At 45.3% G+C, this 19953-nt stretch overlaps 1 protein-coding gene across 2 annotated transcripts in view; it reads left to right on the forward strand.

Moving 5' to 3' along the window:
* Nucleotides 1-19953, forward strand: part of CDK19 (cyclin dependent kinase 19) — a 1344771-nt gene that overhangs the window by 1004658 nt on the left and 320160 nt on the right. For both annotated transcript variants that reach the window (XM_086927380.1, XM_086927381.1), the window contains exon 5: nucleotides 13666-13723. In XM_086927380.1, coding sequence (XP_086783506.1) covers nucleotides 13666-13723 — 58 coding nt within the window. The remainder of the gene's footprint in view (nucleotides 1-13665; nucleotides 13724-19953) is intronic.

Below are 19953 nucleotides of genomic sequence, written 5' to 3' on the forward strand. Positions count from 1 at the left end.
ACTCCGGTAGTAATTGAGCGCGCTACAAAACACCTTACATTTACATTTACATTTACATTTCTGTGTATGAAAGATGGACACCATCACCTCTAAAAAATTCAACTGCATCATACTTCAATTTCAAATGCTTGTTCCTTGTCACTCCGTTTTCTCTACAAAAATCCTTAATTTACCTATTTACTTTCCTCCTTGCATTCTCGATCGCAGAGGACCACTCCCTTCATGGTATAAAATCAGTCCACATGATTTGGTAGCCTGCCCATTGTCGAAAAATCTCTTTTAGTGCATCCTTCATGTCTCTCATTAACACTACACTCTTTTCTACAACTAGGTCATTTTCCCCTAAATGAAAAAGTGAAATATCTGGGCATCGCCGCCTTACAATCAATCTATTCAAACACAGGATCAACTCCTTCCACCTCATCCTCCTCTACCCTGCCATCGCAGCTAGAAATTGTGAGGGGAGAATATCTGCGAAATCCCAAGGCTGCTCTGCCTTGCATGACATTATACCCAGTTAATAAAGGAATGTCCAGTTGTACAAACTGACAGTTCGGCTACCTGCGGGCCTAGAACGGAACCAGAAAAACAGCAAAACATGCATAAGAGAACAACATTGGCTTAGCAAACACCTTCCCTCTCCTGCACCTAGCGCTGAAAGCCCATCTGCTCAGGCTTATGATGTCTTCTTTACTCCAACCTTGTCTGCCTTCCTCCATCGCCATGCCAATCCGTAATGAATGAGTCCCAAACAACCATGCTTCAACATCCAATTCTGACAGTACTTTCCGTAATACTGCCAGTAAGCCAACGACTCCATAATCAGCTGTAGCATCCTTTTTCGTCTACTGACCAAAGCTTCCACGGCATCCTGTTCCAGACTCTGTCCGCCTTCGTGGCCGACCCATGGAACCTCTCCCAATGCAAACGAGTCACAGCATTCGAAATTTCATTGATTTCTCGCATGGCACATGTCTTGCCTGATTTTTTTTTTAATTCCGTAGACAATGCAACTCAAAGACTTGCAGCAACTTTAACGCCTGCGCATCCCTCGCTGACTGATGATTAACCACCTGCACTGCTGCCAGGTTGTCAATATGAAAGAGCACTTTCTTGTGGGCCAGCTGATACCTCCACAGTACCACTGCAACCACCGGTGGGAAAATGTAAAAAAAATGCAATACTGTGGCCTTCCCTCATCTAGGAAAGATCCCATTCTTCTGCGCACCACTTCCCGTGCCACGACGGTCCACTTTTACAGTAACCTTGCCCTTGCCTAGCATGGCATCCAACAGGAAATGCATGGTTAACTTCCTCCAGTAAGCGAGCCTCCATCGCTACTGAGTCAAACTTAATGCCCAAAAATGACAGTACCGTGCTGGGTCCCACTGTCATTTCCGGTGCCAAGGGCTCTCCTAGGTCATCCATGAGATCCTGGGAACTGTCCACAAACTGTTGGCAGTCTGTGGAACTGGGCGTTCCAACAGAGAAAAAATCATTGAGGTAATAAATCCCCTGCCAATGTCCTGAGCTTGCAGAAAAGGCCCATTGAAGAAACGTACTGAAGTGCTCAAATAGTGCACAGGATATGGCGCATCCCATAGGCAGCGACTTATCCACATACCACTGTTCCTCAAGTTCTATTCCTAGCAACTGGAAATTATCAGGATGCACCGGTATTAGACAGGAAGCTGATTTGATGTCGCTCTTTGCCATTAGTGCCCCCATGCCTACATATTCAACCATAGCCAGGGCCACTTCCACTGAAGAATATGTCACTGATGCCTGCTCCTCTGGGATAAAATCATTTACTGATCAGCCCTCAGGCCACAAGTATTCAATGAGCCCAAACTGACCTTTGTCCTTTATAGGATCCACCCCAATTGGGGACACGATTAAGTGCACCAGGAAACAGTCTTCCAAGGGGCCTGCCAACCTGCCCTCTTACTTCCTTCAGCAGCTTCTCCCGCACCACAGATGGCCCTGAAGTAACCGACTGAAGGTTGTTTGCCCACCTGCACACTCTTGTACACTGGTACCTCAAACGAAAACCACCCTGCCTGAACCCTTCCCATTACAGGTTGGCATCCTTGTCATTATTGTAAAATCCCAACCAGAATTCTAAACTCTCCAGCTTTATGGGAATACAAGCTTTTTGCTTCAGATCCCTGTCCCCTCTGACCACCCCTGAACGCAGCGGCCTGTTACCCTGCTGATTCCCTGTGCATCCTAACTGGGGTTGCCACTGTCCTGCGGCAGGACTGGCTTGACCCGCTGATCCGTAACAGTCCCGGGTATAATGGCCCCTGTTAAAATCCCTGTTAAAATCCCAACATGTGTCTGTCTACCCTCTCTGACTTTTTTCGGGCACTTCCCCCTCGAGTGGGCGGCCTTGAAAGGGCGATGGATTTAGACCCAGATCTCTGTACTGGGGTGAATGTATGACATTGTTCTGCATTCTGTCCATCAATTGTTCTTTTTGCATTTGTCACCCTGAGTCGGACGGGTATGCTCAGACGTGAGTCCCGTGCTCAACATGCCACTGGAGACAAGCTATCCTGGCTGATGAGGGCTGACAGCCCGAAACGGGTCCTAGGATGCTTGTTTCCAGTCCAGGGAGGACCTGGCCTGGCAGTTCAGGCTGGACTGTTCCCATTGGGCGCAGGGTCAAGACTGATTTGCATATGATCGGGTCCAAACTGTAATGGCATGGTGAGCAAAAAAACGATGGATTTAGGCCCAGATCTCTGTACTAGGGTGAATGTATTACATTGTTCTGTATTCTGCCCATCAATTGTTCATTTTGGCCCTGAAAGGGCGGCTAAACGATAGGTAGACCACTTGTCTTAAAGATGGTCTTAACAAATTTCAAGGGCTCATAGTGTGATGCAAAAGCATCCACCTCCCCCCACTGTACGTCCTGATCTACGCGTCCTGAACTCATTGTCATATTGTGCCCAGGCATAACCCCCGTAGTTGATCTGCGCTTTCCTGATCGTATCCAAATACTTGAAAATTGCCATGCACCTCTACGGGTGTTTTTCACAGTACACACCACTGTAAATAAAAAAGGCTGCCATCTACGCGAGTGGAACCTTAAAGCACTTAGCGAGCTCATGTTACTCCTCTTTCGAGCCCTCTCTAGCCCTCAGCTCCCTATGTAGCAACTTTAAAATCTTCACATACTCACCATTCCAAATAATTTCCTTTGTCTCCAGCATGATATGGGCTCTCAGCGGTTTCGAAACCCCCATATATGGAAGTTTCATGATCTTCAGCTCTGCAATTTCTTTCCTCCCTACCTTCACCTCTACCTTCTCCCCTTTGTCTCTCCCCACTGCCTACTCTACTCCCTTCTTGGGCCTTGTCTCGTTTATCTGCGGTGTGTCACTCGCTGTGCTGACCTTGGTCCCTGCCCAACTATCCTTCGCCCCCTGCACTTGGCTTCCACTACCTGGTCGTCCTTACCTACCCCCATATCCTCCACATACATCCCTTTTCGCAGCTGAAGCATCCCCCAACCTGCGACTCCATAGCACCAATGCCAACCGACACCATAGCACCCCCGTCGCGCTCCTGACTGCGTTTATTACCTGGGGCCAGGGTCGGTGCCTGTTCCGGAGCCTGCCATTTTGCTGCCTGTTGCCTCCAGTTTAGCAGACCTCCGCTGCTGTGCCTCCATTGTCCATCTGAGTGCTCTTCAATGTAGCATGAAAAACCTGATGAGTGTTCCCTCTCCCTCCCGCGTTCTCCTTTCCTTGGCTCCACCACAGCACAACAACCTCTGTCTGTGCCTCATCATCAAGCACTTCCCCTTCTTCCATACTTTGCTCTTCATAATAGAATTCAGTGTCCTCCCACAGAGCCCCATCATCCTTGTCTGTGACAGCATTTTCCGCCTGCCCCTGCGGCTTAGCCGTCACCCCCCAAGCCCATCGATGCTCTTGTGTTCGTTGGTGGGCCAGACCATACCCTCCAAACACTTCCCATGACATGGACTGCCATGCATCATGCTGATTCCCACCAAGAGCCGTCCAGGGCCCACTGACCAGTTGCGCTGCCGAAGCCATGCGGGGCCTTCATGAGGTAGCGATCTTGAAGTCTCCCACAGATTTCCAGCTAGCCCACTGGGCCCTGCGTTCTCTTTCTCTTGTGGTGGTTAAACTGTACGAGCTCCCCTGATTCCACCACTCGCGGAACAGTTTGTCCTGTAAAAAAAATGTCAGGTCCAGTGTGCTGGTAGATACCCCCAGCTACTGGGATGAGACCTCTCTTGCCAAACACTGCCGCTCTGTACCTCCTTGCCTTAAGCATGCATGTGCCTTTCACCTGCCTCCAGCTCCAACCTCCCTTCATCTGCCCTGCCCTATCACCCTTCGGTCCCTTCCATATCCTCATCACTATGCTCGCCACTGTCATACTCTGGTCCCTAACTGGTGTGTTGGCTAACTGCCTACACCCTCCCTCCCCACCCAATTGAAAATCCTGCAGCACCTTCAAAACCCAACACTTCTTCAGCCAAACAGGCTCAGGCCCGAGCAGGGGCCCACTCCAGCAAACCATCTCTATCCAGGCATGCAGGCCCCCTACCTCCTTGTGGCCCTACTGTCGCCTCCTTCTCCCCGCTGGTCATCATCCTCTCCCAGTTGACACTGGGTCTGCCTTTTCATATGGACAGTCTGCTCGACCGCAGCCCTAAAGTATTTGTTTCCCTCCCTGGACTTCTCCTCCCAGCATGCACCATCTTTACTGCCTTGGCACAGCCCAAAGTCAATTCACGCTCTCCTGAGGGATGCTTGCCATGCATCAATCTGGCCCCAGTCTGACATCCCCCCTCCCTCTCTGTGCTGAAGACCGGTAGTTTTCTTCCCTCCCGCCCCCTTAGTCATTTGCCTGCCCACCTCCTCCCCACTGGTATCTGCAATGAGCAAGGGGTGAGTCATTTGGGTGCCGGCCCACCCCCTGAAGGCCCTACCACTCCAGCCTCTACCTGCCAGGCCCTCACAGAAGGTTCCAGAGAGCCATCCCTCCTCATCACCGGCTCCCTACCAAGGTCCAGACGTGCACTACGTGGGGGGACTCAGCCGAGGCCAGCCATTTTGGACTAGCACTCGCCCCACTCCCTTGTGTACTTGGGGCCGCTCTCCGTATTCGAGAGCTGCCCTGCCTGCTTACCATGGCACTATGTACAGCTGGGGTCTGGCGCGGTGGCAAACAGACCCACACTGCAGCCGCGACCCCTGCTGACCTCTCCTTGTTGGACGGCCGGACGCCAGTCACTCCCACTGCCACATAAGGGCGCCTGGCCTCTTCCAAGAGCCGGAGCGCCTCAGTGATTTTTAGGTCTCTCGCCTAGCATTGCACTGTGCAGCAGTGCTCGCGCAGTTTGAGACATTTAATAGGTGAAAAACTGAGATTTGAAGCTGACCTAGGAATGACACACGCATGAGCGTGTGCCTTTCCTTCTGTGGCACGTTATTGGCCTTTGCGTGCGTGTTTTGTTGAAAGCCAGCACGCAATAGGCCGAAGGCGGGTGCATTGCTCCACCCATGGATTATTACTGTAATAGACACCAATAGGCCATGTGGTTTCAATTATCGTGCCCAGAAAACAGGCGCGATAAGTGAAACCACATGGCTTGCTGTGGCGCACGCACCACTCGCAAGCTTCGGGTTTTTCTTTGGATCCATTTCACTGTGAAGCAAACCACAGGAGCCGGCTCCCGGGGCAGCCTTCAGCAAGGCGCAGAAATGGATCGAGGTGAGTGTCGGGCTGAGCGGGCCTGCCCTGGCAGCCCCCCGTGATCAGAGTCGGTGTCCCCTTTGCATGGCAGAGTGAGTCTGGTTTTACTTGTCTGTTCAGAGCAGTGGCTGCCATATCCTTGGACACAGAATATGTCAAGGCTCTGCTTCTTTGCAGACCACTGGTTATCCTGTGCAAACTGGTATGATACAGAGAGGTGAGCACAACGAGTCTATTAAACTGAAGAATCTCCAGCATGCTGAGAACCTGATTTAAATCAGCTTAAATATTACAGACGCAGCTGCTGCAAGTGCGGCGGTAATGGCCACTGATCGAGTGAGAAGTAGCCCGAGAACGAAGGTCCATGTGTGTCGCCTAGTCGGAACCCAAGATGGCTGTCTGCCAGACAGGAGGTCTCATCGCTTTCTACGCATCTGAGAAAGCTGAGGCGAGAGGAAGGGCCTGTACTGCCATACTACCAGCAACACGAGTGCAGGTAGCTGTTCTTGCCGTGTTGAGGTTCTCTTGCTCCTCATCAGTGTTGTCCTCTGTGAGGTACAGTGTGGATCCTGTTCCATTGTCTCTGTGGTGCCCCTATGTTTTGAGCCAGCTGTCTGACCCGCCTTTGGAGGATTATGTCCACATAACAGTTCCAGTGAGCAGACTACTACCCCATGCTGCAGTTCGAGAACGCCACCCGAAAGGCTGCTCACTGTTGGCGATTATAGGCCACAGAGACTTAATACACACTGCGCCCACCCGGACTCATTTCTTCAGCAATCAACAGGTAGATCCTTAGCGCCACAATCTAAGAGAATGTACTGAAACCTCCGCAAACAAACACCACCAAAAAACATCCAAACCTTACTATCAGCCACTGTGTTACCATGTTAACATGGGGGCTGGTAACCCAAAATGTCCCCTTTGATACCTGGGCTACATAGTAGCCCAACACAGCCCAAAATCAGAGCAGTCGTTTGGACTGCTCCATTCCCCAAATTGTCGGGGGGCAGACCTCTCTGTAGTCGGCTGCACCCCAAACCCTCAATGTGAAATTATATCACATGCATTATTACAAACATATAAAATGAATTCTTAGGTGGCACCAGACCATTTCTTAAATGGGTAATTTCTGCAAATAATTGAAATTGTTAACATGAAGTAAAAGCTCACGAGTTTTGAGTTAAGACTATTGTACGCACCAAGCGGTGATAGAATCGAAAATAGAAATGAAAGTAAGCAACAATAACACATGTTGTTTGTGGATTGATAGATAATATATCTATCCTTTTTTAAAATGCTGTATGAACTTTATGCATGAAGGATTCTAATTTCTCAGTCTACAAATTTGATTAATATGCATTAATACAAGCGCAGGGAGTGGACAATAGTGTTGTTTTTTAAAGAAGTAATTTGAACTTTGAATTAACAAAGAAAGTGGATAAGAGCAAATGTATTGGTCGGAATATATATTGGAACTCCTATGAAATGTTCAGGTGCCTCTTGTCATTTTCTTGTTTCTCAACCGTGTTTCTTATTGCAAGCGTGGGGATGTTTACGCGCTCTAGTAAGGAGTGGTGCTTCAGCGCTGGTCCAGAATAATAAAACCACACATTCTTTTTTTAGAAATACATTAGAACCAGCTGACTGTGATGGCTCAAGTGAGAGCCCCATAAAAATGCTATGCTTCATTGTTTTCAACCAAGAGTACAAAGCAAGGAAAACTATTAAAAATATATCGTGCAGCTGTTTGGATGGTGGGAACAGGCCATTTTGTGCAGAAAAGTTGAGACTAAAAGTCTGTGTCATGTTTTTTTCCCAAACCAATGGGGTAAGGAAAACGTACAAGATCATTTTGTTAAAGTTGTCTGTGAGACCATTTGTAGAGTAACAGTTTTCAAGCACCAATTAAATCTCATGGATAATATTAATGGAGGGAGCTCGTGTTTGGGGTGTCCTGCCAGTTGTGGTAAGGCAGATGGCACGCATCTGGCAAAAGTCAGTCATATCAGTGTTGAAACGCACCTCTTTTCAACAGGTGAGGTGTGGATACTGGCGCCGGTCTAACAAATGGCCTAGAATATGTCCTTCCAGGCCTGATGGAGGGGGGATGGGAGCAGTTGGGGTACCTGTACCCCAAATGAGAATTTAATGTCCTTTGGTGACGCTGACGTAAATAATTAATTTACTCTCTTAATTTCTATGCAGGTAAGTACTTAATCAATAATAACTCAATCGGAATGAAAAAAGACAGAGTCCGTGGTGTTAGAGTTTCTAAGGGTTTTATTCCTCATAAAAGGAATGGTCGTGACCAGGATATCATGTTCTGACCACCACAGGGGTGTCAGAAGGGATAGAGCAAACTTTATTGACATTACATAGCTTATATACTTAATTCACATCATAAGTAATAGTGTAAGAGGCGTAACAGCTGAGAGAAGTCAAGATAACAGTATACACGTGGTACTAGTACGTAATCAAGAGGCGTGAACTAGGCGTGAACTAGAGGTGTGTACTAGAAACGTCACTGATAGGTGACGCAAGTGGGTGGCACCAAGGGGTGGTGCTAACAGAATTGTTGCAATGTCAGCAGAAATCGGAAGCTTGGATGCGCGCGCAGCTGCATGACGTGTGATTGACGGGGTGCAGGGGACTTGACATTTACACTGACGGAAAGAGACAGAAGTCTGGCATGTCAGATCAACTTGTACTTTTATCGTATCTGATATCTGATGTTTAGGAACCATACTATCTGGGCGGAAAGGTCTCTAGGGCAGAAGCTATTCTATGCTAACTGTGGGTGCGTGTATAAGCGCCTAAGGGTCTGCATGAAAAGCGTGGGGGGCACGGGGCCTTCCATGGAAGCATGGTAACAGAGGCTATGAATTACTTGCATTGAGACAGGTCGGCCCTTTGGCTCTGCAGCTGGAGAGGATGTTTACTGGAGCTAGTAGGCAGGAATGCATTCTCGAGGAGCGGAACAGATAACTCGAAGGTTATAGTCAGTCTTGGCAGAAAGCAGGCTGAGCTGAGCGCGAGGGACCGCGCTGAAGTAAGTCAGAGTTCACGGGTACAGAGGTAGCCTGAGCAGAGGCTGTCAGCGTCAGGAGCCAGGAAAGAGGCTTTGATGGCAGAAATTCAGGGCCTACTCTGTCAGAGCAGGAAATACATGTAAAGTGTACTACAAAAAGACGGTGGCATAGCATACTTAGGAACGGACTATATAATCCATCCAGGGTGGATCTGAAAGAGGACAAGTTAACGTTGGACGCAAATGTATTTGCGTCTTCATAGCTGGCACAGGAGGGAAGTTACATGCACTTTAAGCTGGTACATGGAGTCGGTGGGGTACGCGCTAGGGAACATAACATGACCAAAAATTTATATTTCCTCAACGCACAAGCAGAGTTTAAGCTGGGACCTCTGTTACATTTTAGGGTGTCCCCAGTACTTTAATTTGGGCCAGTGTTTGCTGGTGCTGAGCATAGAGACTCATTTTATAGCACCATGACTTCAATTGCTTCTTTGCAGTTCACAGGTGCAGAGCCTTGATGGTGGCAAAAACACTGTGCTTCATTTGTATAGATGAGTCATGTAATTAGCGATGCATACAGATTTTTGTATGTAGCAAATGAATAATAAAGACGATACACTTTAACTATTTTTTGCCTTACGGCATTGCTGACGGTTGCATAACATGAGATTCAACAACAGCTTACATCACCCCTTCCTCACCTCCACCCTATCCATTGGTCTCCGTATCCCCACCCCTTCCTCACCTCCACCCTATCCATTGGTCTCCGTATCCCCACCCCTTCCTCACCTCCAACCTATCCATTGGTCTCCGTATCCCCACCCCTTCCTCACCTCCACCCTATCCATTGGTCTCCGTATCCCCACCCCTTCCTCACCTCCACCCTATCCATTGGTCTCCGTATCCCCACCCCTTCCTCACCTCCACCCTATCCATTGGTCTCCGTATCCCCACCCCTTCCTCACCTCCACCCTATCCATTGGTCTCCGTATCCCCACCCCTTCCTCACCTCCACCCTATCCATTGGTCTCCGTATACGTTTACCACCTGATCAAAGCAGATGATACATTTTTACGATAAACCCCATGGAATTAGGAATTTCTTGTGGCATAACTGTCGGGAAAAGTCATTTTCAAATGGTAATTCCATGGGGTTTAACTTGTAATTGCATGGTACTGGGTCAGATTTACCACCTGGTAATGGTGAATTTGCATGCAAAGTTATCATGTGGTAAATCCTCCCAAGTATTGTACAACTCGTGATAAGAGCCTTGAAGCTGTGCCCTCAACATCAATCCTGTACTCAGAGGGCTATTCCTGCAAAGTAGGAACATTGTAGGCCAGGCGTACATTACAACTGTAAGTATTCATGCGTACTTGCTACTTTTCATCTATTTCCTTACTTTCTGTGTGTCAGTTACAGATGTCATAATATGCGCATAAAAATCCAGCTTTCCAGCCTCCTGGTCCTATGCATGAGTAGGACATTCGGCCAAGTTACGCTTATATGTCTTTCCCTTTCAGCATGGTCTCTTACGATTTACTTTTACATTAATTGGTGTCATGGAAAACAGTGATGTTACCAATTCACAAACATTTCAATGTGTGTCGAAGTTGCACCATTGCTCAGCTTATTCACTGTGTTACATTAAAAGCTTCCATGTTTTCTATCCTATCATGCATCCGTAGAACTGTGGCCATGTTTCATTTCACAGTAGTAATCTTGAACTGTGAGGTCCAATAACAGATTGCGGGTGCCATCAATATGGCAGGCAAATTATCTAAATAGTTTAAACACCTTAATTGTAGCATTTGAAGAATCATGAAGTTAATGATTCAGTAGGTTTATTTATCTGATTTGCTGGTGGCAGCTAAATGCATCAACTTGTGTGACCGGCTACGGGATAAAGCATTGCAGTTGTATCTCATCATTCAATATACCACAACTTTCCTTGGTGACTGGCTCCCAAATAAAACTTCCAAAATGGCTGTCCTTTACAACAAATGCAGTTGAAGTGCTACTTCAACTGTCAAGCGGAGCAGTCATGGTAATGTGATCAGTTGTCTTAAATTTTGTAGTACCTTATTGTTTTGCAGTCTTAAGACCAGGCCTCTCACTGTTCCTGGTAGCAGAACATTGTTTAAGGTATATTTTTGTACTCATGTATTTTTACTGTAATAGGTAGAGTTGTTTTATGGAAATAAATTGGTGCAGTTAACACAAACTTGACTCCAAGACCCATTTTTATGGAGGGTTTCACTAGTTATTTTGTCCCTGCTTCTCCCTCAAAGAGGCCATTTTGTTATATTTGGGACTTTAAAATCTAAAATCATAAGAGCAAAACAAATTACAGTGTTAACTCCATCTTTCGGAGGAAGTAAGATTGGTCTATCCAATTCAAATAAGATTTCACAATAACAAGTACCTCAGGAAAGAGAGGATATAGAGAGAAAGGCACATTGACACAATACACAGATTTACATTTACCTAGGATGGTGCGAAAATCAGACCCCTCTGGCCAAGAGTTAATGGGCACCTTAGAAAGTTCAGGTGACAGGTACTTCAGGACAGGATAGGGCAGGACAGATGACCTCTTCTGGATTCAACGCCTGCGTCTCACCCTCTCTGATGCTAACTTCCTCCTCGATTCTTCCGCAATCTTCTTCTAATTCTATTACCTCCTCGATTCTTCCGTGATCGTCTTCTAATTCTATTTGCTCTGGAAATTCTAAGTCTGCTTCTTCAGGTATTCAATCAGCATTCGGACAGCATGTCTGTTTTTCAGCATTCTGGCAGCGACTGCTCGAACTAATCTAACTAACTACCCCAATTATACTTTCTTAATGGCATGTACCACCCCTTAATGTTTCAACCCTATGTAACTCCTATTTCTGATTGGACGAGCTTAGGGGATGATCATCACACCATGCTAAGTTTTAATACTTTTCTTAAGTTCATTGTTTTAAGTTCCAGCCCATTAATTTGTTCTCCCAAGCTTTATTTCCCACCCATATTTGTAAACTTTATCAACAACAATGTATACAATTTCACAGTCGTCCATTGAATCTTCAATGGACGAGGTTCAAGACTTGAGGTCACTGTTTCAGAGTTGTCCCTTCTGCGCAAGCAGGCAAACCCACGTTGGTGTCAGACTTTAGCATCGTTCAGAGGCCCAAATACAAACTAATAGAGAGGTCAAAAGACAAAGTATTACATTCAAAATAAAATGTTTTCTCTGTATACCACCTATATTTACTCTTATCCCATTTACTTATAAAGACTATTTATGCATTAGCACTTAGTATATAACGCGGTTTAGTTTCAGCAAAGCAGATGCTTAGCACCTGAGTTCCCAAGCGGCCATTTTAGATGCTATTGAGCAGAAGCAGAATTTCTCCTCCAAGCGTTAAGACATCATGCAGCTGATGCATGCGCAGTACATTTTCCCGCGTTAGCAGCAATCTTTAGTTACACTCGGGTTAATTGTTAGTAAAACACATAGTCAAGCTTCCCTTTTTCTAGAAATATATGGAATTTTGTGCCAATTAGTATTACAGACATTAATAATACTTCGCTACGGGATTATATTAGAGGATTGCGTCTGAGCAAGTCTCTTTTACACAGGTCCTTGCTCCATCAGTGGTACTGCTGTAGAGTTGAGGTTTTTTTTTTCCATCCTGAAGGTAAGGAGGAAAATGGAGAGCCTGATAGCGATCCGTCTCGGCACCTGCTTTTTTAGAACTGCTGGTGCTGAGCACTGGCAGGATGCCGCCCACTTAAAGCCTTGGGTGGATTGGTCTGGAACTGTAGGACTTTAGTATTCATGGAATTATTTTTTCTGAGGTTCTCTGCTTGGAAAACATTAGCTTAAAATAATTAAGGATGTTTCCTTGTATATTACGTTGAATGTTAGCAGTAGGCTAGATTCAATTTAACTTAAATTAGCAAGATGATAGGAAATACATGACTCATATGACTGGGTCTTCAGAAAAACAATTGTTTTTAAGGACTGTTTGCTTGGTATGGGGGGGGTGCAACCTGAGCTGTGCTGTGCAGGGATGGCAGGGTGTGGTGTGTGCATGCGGCTTTGAGATGGATGAATGTGTTAGTTAACAGCTGGCGAGTGTTTATTTAGCCTGGAAATGACTCCCCCATAGATTAGAGGTCTTCAAACTGGGATGTGGGCCTCAAGTGACCTCAGGAAGGGTGTCAGGCTCTGGTCAAAAGAAGCAAAATGCTGATAACAGTGCTTTTTTTTAAGCTGAAAAAAAGAGCGGAAGTCACTATGTAATGGGCCATCACTAACATCTTTTGTCATTTATATCCTGTCTGGAAGAAGATGTCAAACCGGAAGGGACTCCAAATATTTTTCAAAACTTCGACCCCCATTTCTAAAAATCACACTATGGATACTTTACACATTAGTAAGGCCTGCCTGACCAGAATAGTATGTGTGGTAATCATGTATTTGATTGCATTTCTAAAACAATAACAGAACTTAACTGCGAAGTTTACATGTGTCTATACATATTTAAACATTGACAGTTTAATCAAATAATTGTGAAAAATGTTGAGGGAGGTTTTTTTTCCCACAGGGGGGAGGAGGGGGCGGGATTAAAACGTTTGAAGACCACTGCCTTATATGGTGCTTGCTAACTTGAGAGGCTGGGTTATCTGATCGGGTAGGACAACGTGCTTATTATTTGTAAAGTTGCATTTTCGATTCTGGGCGCGGGCTGGTGTGCTAATGTGACTCCATCAGGTTTGTTCTTGTGTTGACTGTTAAAAAAACAATAAAGAAATGGCAAAAAATAAAAATAAAGAAAACTGTTTGCTTTAACTTGGTTATTAACTTATGAAAATTAAATATGTATGTTTTTGCTTTGCAGAAGCCAGCAAACATCCTGGTCATGGGAGAAGGTCCGGAAAGAGGACGAGTTAAAATAGGTAAACATTGAGGGTATTTGTTTAAACATGGTAATAGTGCCTTCACTGCCTTATGATTTTACCATCTACACAACTGGTATGGGCCAAAATAATTTATTATCTTGTTAATGAAAAAGCAAGAACAACATGTCTATTTTGGGTGTAGATAACTGTATTGCTGATTACAACTGATCTTAAATAAAATTGTGCTTGAGCTGAATTTTACAGCATATATTTTGTAGAATTGCAAGTCCCCTCAGGACATCTAAGGGTCCATAAATCTCCACTTTCCAAGATAATGCTATTCTGTGGGACAATAACATGAATTCACCATAGTATTTCTCGCTCCTATTGAAAAGGTGATTTAGAAAGATTTGAGATAGAAAAGGGGAATGGTACTTAGAAATGTAGACATAGGTAGAGAAAGAGAGGTGAAGAGAAGGGTGAGGTAGAAGCAGAAAGGTGACTTGAGAGAAAAGAGATAGAAAGATTGTTTTAAATGTTACTGCCAGCAACTCCCTGAGAGTACAAGGGGAAAGGTGGGCAGGCTAGTCTTGCACTCTAAGCTTCTGTGAAGCGGACCAGTGGTGACTCCTCCGCAATGGCGGAGGAGCGTTGCCCCACTGGCTCAGAGCCAGCAGCTGAAAAATAAAACAATATGTTACTATTCATGTATTTTTCAGTTGCTGGTTGAGCCAGCGTGTGTAGGGGGCGGCAGAGAGGAGTGGTTGTGCAGTCCTAACTGTGCCTTTCTGTTTTCTGTCACAGCCCAGCCAAAAAGACATGTGCAGTTAGGTTTCTCTAACTTGTCAGACTTCCTGTGCCTGAGCAGAGCATCTCAGCAGCCCGCTCAGGCCAATCCAGGCACTGCTCTCATAGTATGAGAGCAACGTCTGGATTGGTTGTGAAGTCTGTCCTAGGGACTGTCGGGAGCTCCAACAAGAAGAATCATCGAAGTGCGAGGGGGTCGTAGGATCAGGTAAGTGTTTATTTTTTTTGCTCAACCTCCCTGCTGCCGCTGCTGCCCCCCCCACTGACCCTAACTGGATATTGGCAGCAGACGTGACTGAAGCGGACATGCTTCAAATTAAAGAATAACATTATTTTATGCACCATTATTAGGCAGGACATCTGACACTTCTAAATTGTTTGCCAGGGGGACTCTCATACTTTCGGAACCTCTGGACAATTGCCCATGCCTTAAAACAGCTCTACCCACTCTGGCTCAGTAGGATCAAAATGCACTTCAATGAAGTAACTCTGAGTGGTGGTCTTAAGGCAGATGTTTTACAGAAGAATAGTCACTCAGATGTCACTTAGCTCGCAGCCAGGCACGTTCAATAGCGTAATTTGAAGATGTATTGGTGGCTGTGCACAAAAAAGCCCCAAAGAGAGCAAGATCAGGTTCCCTGCCTGGCCTACAGCTGCCCGTCAAACTGACTGCTCACTCTCAACTAACACCCACTGCATTCTAAAGCAAGCTCCATAGACTGGCACTTAGGGCTAACACATCATAGCAGAAGCGAATCATAATAATATGACCAGTAAGTCCGTAGCTAAAAAAAACCAAATAAATAAACCCTGCAATCTTCTGCACCCACTGCCCGAAACCCACCCTATCATTCTGCCCCAAGCTCACCCTTCCATTCTGAGTGAAATCTAAAAATGATTTTCATCTCAATCACTGGCCTTTTGTAGGTGAAAAGAAACTAAAGTGGCAATGCTGATCAGACTTTGGTGCACGAAGCAGTACCAAAACCAGCATCTTACATGGCATCTTCATTTATAGTCATTTTAATTTTATTTGGCATTTTATAGAACAGGATTTAGAAAGCTGAGTGTTACATCAAGCAAAATATGTAATGATGCATTCTTTGACACATAAGCTCATTCTTAGAATGTAAAGTATATAGTGTAGGCTGTGTGCCCCATACTTCATCTAGAACACACTGAGGCCCCATCATCCCTCTCATTCCTCTCAGTCCAGATAACACCATGGTGCCACTGACTTTACCTTGTTGATTTTCGATGCATAGCTCGGATGCACACACTCTGGGACCCTATTGATGGGCCTGCTCTGGACAGTTTATAAGGGGGCTCCAGTGGTCCTAGATTAACCCCTCATGGTAGAAGCACCCCATATGTGTCTATTATATCATTACTGTATGTTGAAATGGTCACTTAATCATTTACTGTAGGTGTAAGGTTCCTGCCGCAGCAGATCTTTACTCTCCTCTCTGCCAGAAATGTTGCAGTCCTTGAGTATCACCTAACAGTACCTGGTTTCTCCTTGACAGATCCCAGAATTAACACAAGAGGGTCCTGAAGGGGGGCAGTTCCACCATATTACATAAAATGTTAAATGTCGGACACCAGTAGTTTGCAACCAAAGGCAATGCCAACAACAGATGTATAGAATTTACGTCTGGATGGTGACAGCAGAAACTTTCATGAACCACCTTAAGCCCGAAGGACTTCAATCTCACCAGAGTATATTATGCTCTATATAAGGGTATCATATAATCGGCGTATACGGATACTAAATATCTCCTGCCCTCTAGCATGAGATCCTTTTCAGTGTATTGTTCCCTAAGTGCACATGCCAATGACTTCATCAGTAAGGTAAGTAATAATGGGTAGTGCAGACATCCTTTCGTGATAACTCTAGTTATTCTCAGGGATGATGCTAGGCAACTATTAATTCTAACCCGGGCTGTGGGCTCTGAATAAAGAGGGGATAGCCAGACCTTTTTTAGGAACAGTCTCCTCACTGTTTTAAACATGCATGACCATTCCATGGAGTCAACATTATTTCCTGCGCCTAACTGCAACGCTGCTGCCAGGGGATCATGCAGAAAGTAGAAGAACGTGCAGAGGTGATCTGATGGAGAATGACCCTTTGTGCAGCCTGACTGCTCTGAAAGTCCCGGGTAAGGCATGAAAGGCACATTGATGTAGCTATGAACTTCGCCAAGATTTTGACGGCAAAGTTCAGAGATAGCAGTCTGTAAGATACACATATACATGGTAAAAGAGAGAATTGCTGTAGTCCCCTCTCTCAAAGATTCCTGGTTTCCTGTTCTTCCACATACATGTTTAACAGAAGAGGAGCCACAATGTCCCGGTATTCCTTGAAAAGAATCTGACGTCAGACCATTATCACCTGTGGTCCTGCCCCAATCATCAATTTGATAGGATACGTAATTTCAGGCGCTAATAAGGATTGCGCCAGAGGCTCCAATTTGTGCTCTTACTGTCAGGTCAGTGTGACCGGGTCCAAATATCCACCAGTCACAGCTTTAGGGGCCTATTCCTTTGTAGAGTACAGATCGAGGTAGTAGGAAGCAAAAAAAGAAAGACTGTCAGGGGTCGCCCTGCACTGATGACCCTTTTTGTTTTCAACTGAAAGACTCTCAGACTGAGATTCTGCATTGTGACCTGACAAGTAATATGCCTATTACTTCTAATTTGATTGCCTGTGGCACCATATGTCGACAAAGCTAGTTTGGTACTTAATGTTGAGGAGGGTTTACTTACTTACTTATTCCTGCTACCCCTCCTGGGGTACAGGCCATCCACCAGAACCTTTCAGCCTTGTCTGTCCTGGGCTTTTCTTTCAATAGGACTCCAGGTGTAACCCATCTCCTTGACGTCAGCCTCAAGGCCTTGACACCAGGTGTGTGTTGGCCTTCCTCATTTCCTTTTCCCTTGAGGGTTCCTGGTGAGGGCTTGTCTGGTGATGTTTGATGCGGGCTTGCAAAGGGTGTGACCTATCTAGCCCCAGCATCTTTTCATGATTTCTTCATGAGCAGGGAGTAATAAAGTCTGCTGCCATAGGTTGTTGTTGCTGATGCTGTTTGGCTAGCAGATTTGGAGAACCTCCCTCAGACAGGTGTTGATGAAGGTCTGTACTTTCTTAGTGATGGCCACTATGGTCCTCTACGTTTCAGCTCCATACTAAAGGACTGAATTTACTTTGGTGTTAAAAAGCCTGATCTTTTGCACTGTTTGGTCCTCAGAGCACCAGATCTTCTTTAGCTGAATGAAGGCACCCCTTGCTTTGCGGATCCTTGCCTTGATGTTGGCGTCTGTGCGGCCCTGCTTGTCTATGACACTACCCAGAAAAGTGACAGCCTCACTTTGCCAGCCTACTCTTGCATCTGCAGATGGGTATGCGAGAGTAAGGCCAGGTCGTCGAGCTGCATCAAAGTTGTCCACTGGATCCCATTTCTTTTTCTAAATGTGGATGCCTTCTTGATTCAGTCTATAGCTAGCAGGAAGAGAAAAGGAAAGAGCAAACAACCCTGGCAGACTCCAGTACCTCACTTCAAAGGCTTCTGTAAGTTGTCCTCTAGGGACTACCTTGCAGGTCATTCCCTAGTAAAAGTTCCTGATGATTCTTAGAAGTTTATGTGACACAATTTAGTGGCAGAGGAGTTCCCAAAGGGTCTCCCTGCCCACGCTGTTGAATGCCTTCTCATAGTTTATGAAGTTGATATAGCTAATTGAAACTGAAGCTGTGGAGGGTTTACAGAACAGTCTTGTGCTGGCAGTGTATCTATCTGCTGTGACAAAAACAATAAAATTACAGACTGCAGATCCATTTTCAGACTAGCCTCCATGACATCATCAAAAAAAGCTAGACAGTCAATGTCCTGGCCGTAGGGGTTTACAAGGTTTACATGGTAGTCCCCCAGTATCCCTGAGCTATGACGTATCCAGGCAGTCTTAACTGCATGAATCATTTGATCAATATGGACACACTTGTAGAATAAGTATAGTACGAGGAAAAATAACAGTGCTGAACCAACCTCTTTAAACTAGCCCTTTGTCTTAGATGTCATATGGGTCTACTGCGGGAATGCAAACGTTTCCTCATGTCTAGTTAAATACGCCAACACTCACTTAGCTTTCCTTGGATATTTGACCCCTAGTATTTCACGAGATCATGTGAGTCAGCGCAGTCCCCCTGTCTATCATCTAGGCCAAACACTGGACTTCAGTCCCAACAGTCTTGCTGATATTGGTTCATTCTTCCCACAAATTAATCTTCCCCAAAGTTTATCATGTATCACCCGATATTCCCTCTCCAGTTACCACTAATGCAACTCCTTTGAATGAGCACAGTAAAGGCATGAAGGACTCAAGCCATGCAATGGTACCAGACAGGTGACTGCCAGTGCTGACAGACCGCCACCCCCAGACACTCGCTGAGGGGCGCACCTGACCACTTTTGCTAGAAATACACAGGCGTTCCCCTTCCATAGTCATTTTGGACCAAAGGTTAGCAAGCCTACGCACTATCAATTATAACGTAACACCGGATGAACACGCCAACTAGAACACCGTCATGGCCACGGTGTTGCCCCACTTAAGCGGGGGAATACAGAGCTCTTTTTTACAAAATATGTACAATAAACCTTTTTTGAAAACCAATTTTTAAAAGCCAAATATGGTGTTTTTGAGATTCAATAGCAGGCCATAATATATAACCAATTATAAATTATTTTATTTAAAAAGGAAGCCTATTTAAAAAAAGTGGAAAAAGTTACTAATTTCATTAGAGCGACAAACATGACAAAGTCTTTCACAATTCTTTTTAAAGGGAGGATGAGACACAAAAGGGCAATCTAGGCTAATAGGTGGTAAAAAATTGCACTTTTCCTTTAAGGAAGCTCACAATACCATTATCCCATCATGCTCTGTCAGTTACTAATTTGTCTTTTTTTCTGTTTCTTGGTAACAAGATGCTGAAGCACTGAGCTCAGCTGTTGTTTTTGTTTCTCTTTGGAAACCTTTCCAAACCTTTAAAAAACAATGTTACTTGACATCTTCATGGACAAATGGTTTATTTTTTCTGATAGAAAAAAAAGTAATTTCCCTTTCACAAATTGGCCTTCCGTTTTTTGAAGTGTCCTTCTTGTGGGAGAAACTAATTCAATCAGTATGTCAACATCATTTGCATTCCCACTTGTCTTCCAGAGCCCTGACACTTCTATTAGAGGATGTGTAGGAGAATGATGAGGAAACAGAGAGAAAATCTACAAATGTGGCCTGCAGGAGGAGAAGCACTGGCATCAGAGATCGTTGTCTGGAAGGAGGGAAGGAGGGAGGGAGAGAGATATATATATATATATATATCATCTTCGGAAAGACCTGTACAGGAAAGACATGGGCTCACCATGTCAACATGGTGCTCCATGATGTCAAGGATAGATACAGTCACCATAAGCTGGCTTTCGGGACCCCAT

Source organism: Lissotriton vulgaris, chromosome 6 (genome assembly GCF_964263255.1).
Source record: "Lissotriton vulgaris chromosome 6, aLisVul1.2, whole genome shotgun sequence".
NCBI lineage: Eukaryota > Metazoa > Chordata > Amphibia > Caudata > Salamandridae > Lissotriton > Lissotriton vulgaris.